This window comes from Lissotriton vulgaris, unplaced genomic scaffold (assembly GCF_964263255.1).
Source record: "Lissotriton vulgaris unplaced genomic scaffold, aLisVul1.2 SCAFFOLD_235, whole genome shotgun sequence".
Lineage (NCBI taxonomy): Eukaryota > Metazoa > Chordata > Amphibia > Caudata > Salamandridae > Lissotriton > Lissotriton vulgaris.
In genome coordinates this window covers 1,197,271-1,209,848 of record NW_028253230.1, presented here as the reverse complement: position 1 = coordinate 1,209,848, position 12,578 = coordinate 1,197,271, and the positions used below count along the sequence as shown (strand labels likewise).

General features: G+C 40.8%; 1 protein-coding gene across 1 annotated transcript; it reads left to right on the top strand.

Moving 5' to 3' along the window:
* Positions 1–6,800: 6,800 nt before the first annotated feature.
* Positions 6,801–7,766, top strand: LOC147661103 (olfactory receptor 51G2-like). The gene has a single exon (XM_086951336.1). The coding sequence runs from the start codon at positions 6,801–6,803 to the stop codon at positions 7,764–7,766; it is 966 nt and encodes a 321-aa protein (XP_086807462.1).
* Positions 7,767–12,578: the final 4,812 nt, after the last annotated feature.

Here is a 12,578-nt window from a genome sequence, read left to right as displayed (position 1 = left end):
ATTTAACCATCTTGTGAAGCAGGCGAGGCTGAATGCAGACTTTAACATATATTATAAAAGCAGTCTATTTGTAAAATATTGTTAACATTTGTGGGTTATTAGCACAGACCACTTACAAAATATTTCTCTATGTATCTGATTTCCCAAACCAAATATGGGGGTTCCCACGATGCTTCAGCAGTGCATTTTCTTTTATTGCCTAGTAAACAACTGAAGTGGGAAACTTTAGTGAGTTCCCGTATCAGCAACACGGAGAACGATGGCAGTCTCCAGCAGGATGGTGCAGGAGTGCATCCTGACCATATATTCTGGAGCTCCTACCCTATCAGCACTGCACTCCTATCAATGTCAGCACTGCACTCCTATCAATGTCAGCACTGCACTCCTATCTTATCGGCACTCCACTCCTACCTTAATTCTGCAGCCGTAGATAGAAGCTGCAGTCGAGTCCAGTACCAGATATAAGCCTCAAGCCTCAAATACCCCAAGATTATGGACTTATAGAAAACCTATAGTTGACCACGATGAAGAGAGGAGAGGGGTTGAATTCATTCAAGGCTGTAAGCTTTTTTGAAGTGTTCAATCATGTCAGGGAAAATGTGAGTCCCTCCCCCATGTCTTGTGGGAGGGGAGGAAGATTATTTCCCTCAATACAATATACATTGAACCCAAATACCACCATTAAACAGTGCTGTATGTCGTGGGCTCTCGCATGAATGGAAGAATATAGATAAGTTTTCCTTTCAAAATTCCAGATGAATTACTACGCATTGCAAAGCTTCTCCAAGGAATTTGGGGAATCGGTAAAAGCTAATATTATAATGGCGGGATTATCTTTTCAGTGTACTGTGATTTCTAAAGATTCTCTTTTGACTGACACGATGGATAACAAAATTGAGAGCATTGTTAAATGTGTGCATGCTGTAACAAACTTTTCCATTGAAGCCAATGCATAGCCTACACAGTTCAGTCTCTCCTAAGGGATTTTCAGACTCCTGTGGAGTCATCATGGAACAGTGGGTCTGTTTTTTTATTTTTATTGAACACATCCTTCAACAACGAACGTGCTTCGCCCGCTGCCTTAGGAGCAGCTGTTGCTGTGCATCACCACATTTGGATGCGTTCTCGGAAGACGGTATCTGAGCAAAATGCTTTTCTCATGAAATGACCATTCAGAGCTTTAGAGATCTTTGGGCAACAGCTTGTAAAAATGAAGAACAAAAAATAGATGAATCCTGTAAATGGGTTCTCCAGAGGAAGAGGCTTTGGTTTCAAAGTGATTTTGGATTAGGCACTGCCAAGGGTAATAGCCAGCCCTTTCAAGGTAGGGGCTGTGGCCAGGGGAACACTGTTAATGACAAGTCCCAGTTCCATCCTCCTTCTGCTACCTCTTTTTCAGAGAAAGACTATGCCAACAGTCGTCCCGTTGAGGGTCATCTCCTACTGTTCCAGAAAGCGTGCTGTATTTTGATAACAGAAGCTTGAGCCCTACAGACTATGTTCCAGGGTTATAGAGGTGATTCCATCAGCCTGCCACCCCAGTTCTTTTATCATTCACATCTTTGAAGAGAGTGTATTTGACCTCAGTCGCTTCGAAAGATCTCTGGAGACTTTGATCCAGATCTGGACCACAAGGTTATGAATCTAATACATCACCCACAAATAATTCAGTGTGTTTGCCTTACATAACATACTATATCTGATCAGTCAAGGAGATTGTCTGACATTGCTGGACATGTGAGACGCCTAGCTCCATGCTTTGTTCATTCATCTTGGCCATCAAAAGTCCATTTGTTTTTCTTTAGAGGACAATCACTATCAGTTCTGGTTGTTCCCCTTCTACCTACACTCGGTGCCAAGTGTTCTTAACAAACTCTTGTCTCCCTTGATAGGTATTTTGTATACTAGAGGGATTCAGGTGTACCTTTACCTGGATGATTGGTTAATTGCTTTGTCTTTTTTTTCTCAGGGAAAAGGAACACATTCATCAGGTTTGTGATCTACTCCAGGAGCACAGATTCCTCTTAAATTACAATAAATCCTACCTGCTTCCATCTCTATCCCTCCAGTTCATCAAAGCTCTGTTTCAATCAGACCTGGGGGATGCTTTCTTAATGGACAAAAGAAAGAACAATCTGACTTACCACCTGTCCGCCGTGTTGGGGAAAAGCCAAACCTCAGTGATACTCTGTCTAAGAAGTCAAGGAGAGATGGTGTCACCTCTGGCAATCCTTTCTTGCTGTCGTCTCCATCTATATCCCTTGATTCATTGTCTACTTCAGCACTGGGCCCCTGCATCTCAGGACTATGAGGCGTTGGTCCCAGTTACCTCAAAGATTTAAAAGGACCTATACTGGTGGGAACCTAGACAGGGGCAGGGCTTTGGTTTATTCCTCTCTCTTGATCCTTTCAAACAATGCCAACAAGATTGGTTGGGGAACTATCCATAAGGACTCAAAAGCACGTGCAAGTGAAGCAGCCATGAAAGATCCCAATCATCCTAGTGTAAAGAGTTAGCAGCAGTACATAAAGCTCCCCTTTGGCTCTCTCCTTTGTCCCAGACCGAGGCTTCAACTGTTTGTTTCAAAAGTCGTAAAGTTCAATTTTTGGGATACACAGAGGTAGTTTACGAGTAGTAAATGCCCTTTGTGAATACCAAAAGTTATAAAGTTAGACTTTTATCTCAAATTTACCTTTGTGAATCGGCCCCTTCAGGTTTGGCTTTGGACTCTCAATTTAAAATCACAAGGTACTGTATATTCAGATTTTAAGTTGTACGTCTGAAAACGCCACTTTTAGAAAGACTTTTAACTATGGGGGGGAACCTGTACTAACATCCAAACTAGGCCACAACAATAATTTAGAGCAAAAATTGTTTGGGCGTGTGTTATGAATTACTGTGTTAAACAGACCACTTTAACAACTGAAGTGGTTTGGGGTCTTTATTCCATATTTCATTTTTTCATTTGTTTATATAATACATTTAAACACTTAAGGCATGTCATAGAGAAGAACTGTGATTTTAAAATATTTAACACAACATCAAGAAATAACGGCACAAACCAATAAAATTACAAAACATGACAAAAACTGACAAAAGAGACAATTGACCAGTCCTAAATTTTACAATAAAACAATAGCGGCACATATTGTTTACATTTTCACACTCCTGCAACCTGCCATACACAGCTAGCAAATGCAACAATAACAATAAAATAAGCAAATTGCCTTGTTTGTACACTGTAATATTCAGTAGAATGATGATGGTTACAGCTAGCTGGGTAGGTCGACGCGTTTCAGAATCCCACTTTTATTTTTGGGTTCTCCTCAGGACCAGGACAGGTCGAACACTACAATATTGTAAGACTGCTGGATACCCCTGTATTCGAATATCCCACAAGCCTGTGGAAAAAATACAACGTCTATTCTCACCATTCAGGGGTGGTGATCACAGGTGCTGTATGGCAATTAATGCAAATGGCTGATGATGGCTGAATAGCCAGAAACCGGTCCCAGGATGCTTGTTTCCGGTCCAGGGAAGACATAGCTTGGCAGTTCAGGCTGGACTGTTCCCATGAGGCACAGGGTCAGACATTTTTGCATATGGCCATGTCTGAACTGGGGTGGTTGAGTGGGCTAAAGAATGAGGATAGATTAAACCCAGATCAGTTGACTGGGGGTGAGTGTTTGATTTGCTCAGACGCACCGTCCATCATCTCCTTTGGTATTGTATGGCAATTAATGGCACGGAAAACCGCGTAGTGTAGAGAAAAATATAAAAAGTAGAAAGAAGTTGACACATTTCCCAAGTTGTGAGGCAAACAGCTCTAAAGTTGATACACTCCATTATGACATGACTATTGAGCAGTTGCTCTTAGTTCTAATCAATACCAGAATTGTGTGTAACTTGCTGTGTCGACCCACCCCAGCTAGCTGCAACCATCATCATTCTACTGAATAATACAGTGTACAAACAAAGCAATTTGCCTGCACTTTTTAGGTCGCAACAAATCTCCTTAAAAATTGATGATGATCCTTACTATTGAAGGGAGCTTTGTACCTACTCTTCAGCATTTAAAATAAATGCACCTCCCATGGTACTGTGCTACATAACCACCCCCTACAACTCAAGAGCCTGTTAGAAAACACTTAAACCAAAGGTTGCGCTATACAGATTCAGGATATTAACCAACACCATTCCTGTCCATGCATGCAAACAACCTCATTGCACAGAATATGAGTTAAAAGATGATGATGATGAAGACAGATTTATAGAGTGCACAGATGCTCCTAGAAGTATTCCAACTCTAGTCTAGCAGCAAGTAGATAATTACATGGTGAATAGCCAACTTTAAGCCCTTTTCTTAAAGCTAGTTCTGACCTTTCCTGCCTCAGATGCAGCGGGAGAGAATTTCATGCGGATAGACCTAGAAAAGAAAAAGAGCATCTGCCAGTCCTTGTCCTTCTCACTCTAGGCACTCTAGTTAAGGCAGTTCATAGCCACACTCAAAGGAACAATTGACTATATAAATAACAGTGACATTTACTATATAACTTCTGAACATGAGCCAAATGCCTCACTAATTCCCAAACAGTGATCTGAGGTGGATGAAGTGCCTGAGGTTTGTCCTTTGTATCGGCTCTAATTTTAAATATCCTTCCATTTCTAAATATACCCCTACACCCTGTCTCTAGGTCTCTCTCTCTACGTGACTCCTGGGGTCTATGTATCAATTCGCTCAATTAAGTAATTTTAATGTAACTCTTCTAATAATTTGTCAGTATAATTCAGGCAGAGGCCCGCTTGTCTTACAATCAAGTTTATTTTCTTGTACATGAGGGTTGTCAATAAACCCTGTATCTGGGCATCTACTGGTCTCTCATAGCTTGTGTCTTTTGGCATCTAGAACCTCTCCTCTGCGGGTATTAAAATATCAGATTCCTGTGAGTTTCACTGTAGTTACTAGACGTCATTCTTTAATGTACCTCAACATAAATGCCATCCTCTTGGTTGTGTGTGATTGATTTCTGTGGTCACTTTTAAATCTGTTCTCTCCCTATGTTATGTGCACATCTTTCTTATAAGGCTTTTGGTATTTTATTATTATTTTCAGCAACTGTTCTTTTTTATGTAAGTCTTTCTTTAAAAGATGAATTGTTCTGCAAGTCATTCTCCTGTAATATCCTCAGTGTGATTTACGGTTTGAAGAATTTCCCATTCTCCAAACTCGCTATTTCCCTTTTCCATTTCAAAGCATGGGAACTGCAGGGTTTCCTACTGCAAAGCCTCAACTGATCCCACTACTGGAACTTTCTGACCTCACAATCTGTCCACCACTAGGTAGCAGTTCACAAGGAAAGTTGCCTTGCCTTATTCAGGGCAAGGCAGGAGTCACTGATCCCCTGCCTGGAAGCACCATCTTCGATTGGTGGTTTGAGACAGAAGATCAACAGGTGGGTGCCTGCATGATGGAACTAATTTTCTTGGACATCAGGGTCAATACCGTCTGTTTTCAGACTTTGTTATCAGTGGCTGTCATGAAGGCAATGGGAACCCTGCTGCAGTGACAGACATTTCTAAATAGGAGGGGGATCCTCCATCAGGGAAGTGGCGGCCATATTCATTATTGACCTGTTGGGCCAGGAGGTCCTAAGCTTAACATTAAATGACCCTCTCTGTCTCCTGGATTGAGGTGTGGTTCTGTTTCTTAGTACCATGTTTTTCTACCCTATCACTCAATCTCTGTCTTATGGTGCTTTCTTCTGCTACTATCAATGTTTCTATCTCACCATGTTGATCATTTTCCTACTGTAACTACAGAAAATCTGTATACTCCCTCATCTTTATGACAGAAATGGGAGAGCCACTTGAAGGATGGGACAGTGGCAAAGCAAATGCTATGTTGAGTGGAGGAAGGCTAAGCAAGATTGGGGCCAGTATACAGGGCGTTTGGTTTGGGATCTAATAATTTCTAATAATTCAGTGAGGAGTGGCTTAGCTGACCAAGAGGGAAAGAAGGTGAATAGCTACAAGTATTTATAGTCAACCTGAATATATAATCTGATTGAAGTCTTGAGGTGAAATCCAGTGGCATGGAGAAAATCTCTGTAATGATGTGCTCACATGAAGACAATAATATTGCATTCCTAGGCTCATTACATGATAGCCGCATTTCATGGGAGGCTGGAGCAGTGAAGGCAATTTACACCTGAGGCGGTGATATGGTAATTATAGCAGACTACCTGCTAACATACAATCTATGGGATATGTAGGCCTCAAGCAGAAGTGAATAGAATATATAGGCTGAGGTGGGGAGTGCGGGCATAGATCATCAGAGCTGATGATGAGACATAATAGAGACTGAGCTGTAGGGGTCAGGTCCTTCGTAGAATTATATAGTGACAAAGAGTGGTGTACGAAGGCCTTTTAAGGGTGGGAGATATTTCTTGGCCAGTTTGCCCAAATCTGATATCACTAGAATTAAGGAGAAAATAAGAACACTAGTAAAGCCGCCATCTGGAGAAGAGGCAGGGAAAAAGGAGGCTGAAAAATACCTGTTTGGGAGGGAGGACTGCAGAACTAGGGATGGGATGAGAAACTATGCATCCGGGTAATTGCTTAAAAGGCACTGTGAATCATTCTACACCTCCACAACTAGAACTTGACATAGGACAGTCAAGAAAAACAAGTTGGGTTCTGCTGCATTTGTGGCCTGATAGAAAACAAAGATTGCTTTGACTAACTATATCTTATTTTTTTTCAAATTATAGATCATTCAGAGGCAGCAGTTAGAGACATCATGACCAATTTCAATGACAGCAACTTTGATCCACCCACATTCCTCCTGATGAGCTTTCCAGTGGAAAGTGCTGCAATCTTATGGATTTCTCCTCTGTTGTGCTTAGTATATCTCTTCTCTATTATGGGAAATGGACTCATTTTATACATCATTAAGACAGACAACCAATTCATAGAGCCAATGTATCTTCTTCTGTCAATGCTTGCAGCCACTGATTTGGGCTTGGCTCTTTCTACCTCGCCCACAGTGCTTAGCGTGTTTTGGTTTAATTACAGAAAAATACATTTCTATCCCTGCATGATTCAGTTGTTCTTTATACAGACACTGTGCTCAATGGAGTCCGCCATTTTAGTGGGCATGGCATTTGATCGCTATGTTGCGATATGTAATCCTTTGAGATATAACTCAATGTTGCAACCAATAATTGCCAAAGTTGGAGTGGTTGCTATAATAAGAGGGGTGATCCTCATGTTTCCACAACCTTTTTTGCTGAAAAGGCTTCCATACTGTGGTAAAGATGCTCTCTCCCATGCCTTTTGCTATCACCCTGATATAATGAAGCTCGCCTGTGCGGATATCACCATCAACAATAAATATGGCATGTTCGTAGTACTCTCCAGCTACCCTTTTGACTCCTTCTTTATCCTGTTGTCATATGTGATGATTCTAAAAACTGTTTGGAGCAAAGCACGGCATATAGAAAGCTGGAAGGCACTGAACACTTGCATCAGCCATCTCTGTGTTGTCCTCCTCTTTTACATCCCACTGATAGGTTTGACACTGGCCCATAGGTATGGGGAAAGGGATTCAATTTTGCTGCTTGTAATGATGGGAGGAGTCTTCCTTGTGATACCTCCAGCACTTAACCCAGTAGTTTACAGCATGAAAACCAAACAGATCCGTAATGCAATACGTAAGCAAATCTGTGCAAAACAGATTGAGAACTTCAGCAGTAACAATGACTGACATCATGGGAATGACCAAGTTACTTACCAATTATTTTCATTACTCCAAGTCCTGATCGTTCTCAATACAGTGCTTAGAGCTTTTGCAATTTTCTCTTGTGGTGAGGTCACATAGACTCTGTGCACAAACACTTACATTTTACATGTTTACATATAAAGTTGACGTCTTTTTAAACTATGACTTTAAGCACACAACTGCTTGTGCACCAACATGAAATAGTGTACTCAGAAGAGGCTTGCTTCCAATTACATTTCGTCATAGGCACATTATGATACCTTAGAAAATTCTGTTCAAGGACCAAGTACACTGCACACACAAGACGTGTTTGTTGTTGTCTGTCCAGCGACAGGTCTGGGTGGGTAGAATTAATAACGACAGCTGGACCAGAATTCAGGCACAGTACGAATGGATTCAGTTTTATTATATAAACTTCACAAGCCTTTGTTTAGGCAAAGGAGCATTTCGATGGGTTGGCCAGGTTGACGTCTGCCTGAATTCTAGCCCAGCTGAATCTACCCTGAGAGGTATGGTGGCCCATTCTACACCAGACTGCCTACCAGATGACACATGCATGCAAGTAAATTGGGAGTTAGACCACTATAAGGTATATGGCAGAAACACATCTACCCTATGCTCTCTAGGCTAGGCAGTGCTAGGTAGGGGTACAATTATATGTATTCATATAATCAATTTGAATGCACAATGGTTGAATTGTTATCTGATTCACCATTTTCGCAATGCTGGTTACCATGTTCTGCTTTGTTCTACTAATTGTTGTGGCACACTTATTTTACACAAGAATTCAATTGCTTCAATAAATGTTTGAAATGCCAATTTGTGCATTCCTTGTGTCTCCCTTTGGGCATGACTGAGTTAACATGGAAAGAGTAGATCTGTTTCCATGATTTCCTTGGGGGAATCAGGGTGATCATGTTCTGAGATTGCAGATGCCATCTGGTACCTCACAAGGTTCAGAGGTCCATGTGGCACACCGTGAGCTAGCCAGGAATTAGGTCAAGATATTCTTATGGCATGAGTCTCCCATAGTTTTGATGCTTGTGTTGCCCAAATGCACAGACTTTCTGAACTAGTAGAAACCGCATGACTTGGCCCTACCAAAGTTCTAGGTCAGGCACTCATTTAATAGGTCTCCTGAGCAGTTTTCATACGTTTGCCCAAAACCCCTTGTCACCATCCCAATGGAGACTTCTGTGGTGCTAGTTAAAATGCCTCCTCAGCAGAATATTATTTGTCTGTAGGTTGTAAAAACGCGAACCTTTTATAAGGATCACCCTACTATAGTTTACCTTCTCTGGACTCCATTTATTAAAATGGCTAATTCATTATTAGTGGTTATACCACTAAATTGCAAACATGCAGTAACATAAATGTTACAACAAAAAGGGCTTCCTCTTACTGGAGGAGATGTTACCTTAGTGGTAGATGTCCCCGAAGCATATAAAACAGAATTATTACAGGTCATTGTCACACTCACACTGAATCAGCCAAACCAAACAATTACAGAGCTTATGCAGATTTAGAAATTCTGCTAACATTTCTTGGAACACACAAATTGGTATGAAGGCAATCTGCCACATCCATTAGCAAATGTTAGACCAGTTTCCCCCAGCAATGATGGGGCAACATGGTCAGTCCTAGCCGGTTATACAGCATGTCCACAAATAGGAGCTCTCACAGCAGCAGAACTATGTAGACTTTACACAAGTATCGTTGGACTATACAGACACAGTTAATTATGCAAACAATCACAGCAACCCCAGGGAAGGATGTTCAAACTGCACAACCACACTTGGCAATGCCATTAATTATTCTAGTTACTATTAATAAAATTATGGGTAAGGTTCCCACCAGATGGGCAGAGATTCTGTTCTGGATTGCACATAAATCAAATCATCTTGAAGCAGTGGTTCCCCTTACAGGACACCAAGATAAACATAGAATTCTCACAATGTGCTTACCTTTAAGGATGGTTCCCCTGGTAGGCGCATGTGCAGGATGGAGCACTGTATTTGCTGCAAGCTATAACATCACGCTTGGTAGATCATTCATAGCTGTTTTGCTGGATGTGCTTAAACAAGCTAAAAATTAATACGGGACAGCCCCAGTACTGGGTTTGAGGATGAAATGAATTGCCAATTTTGCTACACTATCCTCAATCATATTAGGTAACATTAAATGGGAAGCAGCAGCTTTGGCAGTATGCCAGCACGTTGCACAAGTTGCTTTGGCAGATCAAGAGCATGAACTACCTATGATTATTGCTGAAACCTACACATCAAATGGTCGCGATCATTTGGGGCCCAGACCTAATAAACCACAACTTAGAGGTCATTCTGAAAAGTATAACTTTAAACAGGCATTAGAATCCTCTAAAAAGCTGAAATAATAAGATGAATAAGGAATAAATACATTTTGGTAGAAGGTACATACCAGATTATGCACAACAAATAAACCGTTTCATCAATTAATATTTCCAGAATTCTCAAGCACACATTGGATACCAGAAGATACACAGATCTTTGAACACCATAAGGTATCTGGTCCACCTTATGCTCTGTAGGCTAGGCCGGACCAGCTATGAGTACACATATCTATTCCTGTAACCAATGTAAATGTGCAGTAATTGGATTTATTTGTCTTTTTTACCATATTCGCAAAACTGGTTACTATGCTCTGATTTGTTCTACTAATCATTGCTGCAAACATATTTTACCCAAGACTCCAGTTGCTTCAATAAATATTATATTTGAAATACCAGTTTGTGTATTCCTTATGTCTCCCATTGGGCATGACTGAGTTAACAACATAAGGGTAGAACTGTTTCCATAGATTCTTTGGGAGACTCATATTCTGAGGTTAGGGACACCATCCAGTAATTTATAAGGTTTGGAGGTCCAGATGGCACACTGTGAGCAAGCCAAGAACTAGGTCAACATATTCTGATGGTTGAGTGGACCTACTACCCCTTAGTTGTGATGCTTATGTTTCCAAATGCACAGTCTTACTGAATTAATAGTAACCATGCAGCACTCTTCGGAGAAACCGTGATTACCTAGCCAACACAAATATTCCCCCAATATGCCTGTCATTACCCATCAATTCCTAAAAGGAAGAACTTCCTCTTACTACTTCCTGTTACATTCAAACCTTAATAAACTGTAGAGGAAAACAAAAAAGAAAATCTTCTGCAGACCAGAGAAAAGGCATGAGGGGTTCAGGACTGCATCAATGAGCAGCTGGACTCGGAGTGATGAAGACTAGTAAGTAGCTAACTTATTACCGCCTTGTTCACCTTCCTCGAAAAGTCCTTACAACTTGAGATAATATCCAGGTAGGAATAATTGATTATTTGATTTTTCCATAGTGAACAAAAGACCAATTGTTACATTTTTGATGCAACACCTGTTCATTTAGTATGATTCTCTTAATCCTATAATTCAATAATCCATCAACAGAAGATAATACATAAAACCCAAAGTCTGCAGACACACCACCACCTAAATTCAGATGATAAATTAACATAAAAGTATGAGGAGATGGACAAATAGCAGCACAAAAAAATGTATTTCAGGGAGGCATCCCAAGATGCAGCCATTCCTCTAGTAGGCATTCTTTGTATATGATTAGCACGGTCCAAATTTGAGATTTCATAGGATTTGATAATTGCTGTCTTTATCAACCTGGAAAGGGTAGACGTGGAAGTTTAGAAGATCAATTCAATTCAATTTCAAATGTCTTTATTTCGAATGTTTCATTATAAAAGACGTTGACAGTATAAAATACATCACAGAAAAAAACATACAACAATTCATAAAAGAAGTTAAAATACAATTATACGAGCCTTATAAAAGGAATGCTAGCATTTTAAATAGAGATTGTTATTCCATTAAAAAAATAAAAATACAATCAATATAGTCAGAATAAAAGTTAAGTGGAATAACTACACTGCTTGCTGCCTGGCCCTAATAATCCACACCCAGCCTAGGAATTTTGCTACAGCAATTACAATGGGTTCGCTCGTGTCATACCTCAAGATCCTTAAGGCTACAGACCCCACCCTTGTGCCCATATTACGACAAATGGGGTTTAGCCATTTGGCCCGGGGGGCAGCATAAGCCGGGCATTCAAAGAATATATGTCCGATGGTTTCCCTACGGTCGGTGCACCAGCGACAGGATTCAGTCTCCTGGCCCTTCCAATTTTCAGTAAATGATCTGATAGGAAGGCAGCCAACCCGTAACTGATGATAAAGTTTCCTGTCACTGGGCCTGCTGATAATGTCCCAGTAGTCTTCTAGGGAAGGATCGCTTTTAAGCTCAAGGAACATACCAGATAAAGAGGTGGCCGAAAGTTGTCTGATGTGTTTCTGGCTTATTGAAGACCAGTATAGGCTTTTAAATAGTTTTTTAGGTGGAAAGGGATTATTGGCGGGGCCAGTCCACAGGTTTCCCAGGCCCATAAACTCCAACAGCAATCTGACTTGGTTGAACCATAGAATATTCCCCGAACCCAAAATGGATCTAACATCCATAATTGCCTTAGCGTATGGGGCTAGTTCGGGGGTGATCCAGATCCTCCTCCATAGAGCCACTGTTTTAAAATGAGTACTGTCATCTATGAAGTGACAGCCTAATCCATTAACAATGGTTTCGTGATACTAGAGTAGGGAAGACCTGTAAGATTCCTTAAAAATTTATTTAGTACTTTGACCAACAGGGAAAGGTCCGCAAAACCCCAGAGGTCCGCACCTTACAGGATCGCTGAACCTATCCTGGAGTTGTAGATCTTCAA

What these genes read in the sequence shown, in the direction of transcription:
- LOC147661103 (XM_086951336.1), top strand. Translation starts at nt 6,801, where the DNA reads ATGACCAATTTCAATGACAGCAACTTTGATCCACCCACATTCCTCCTG.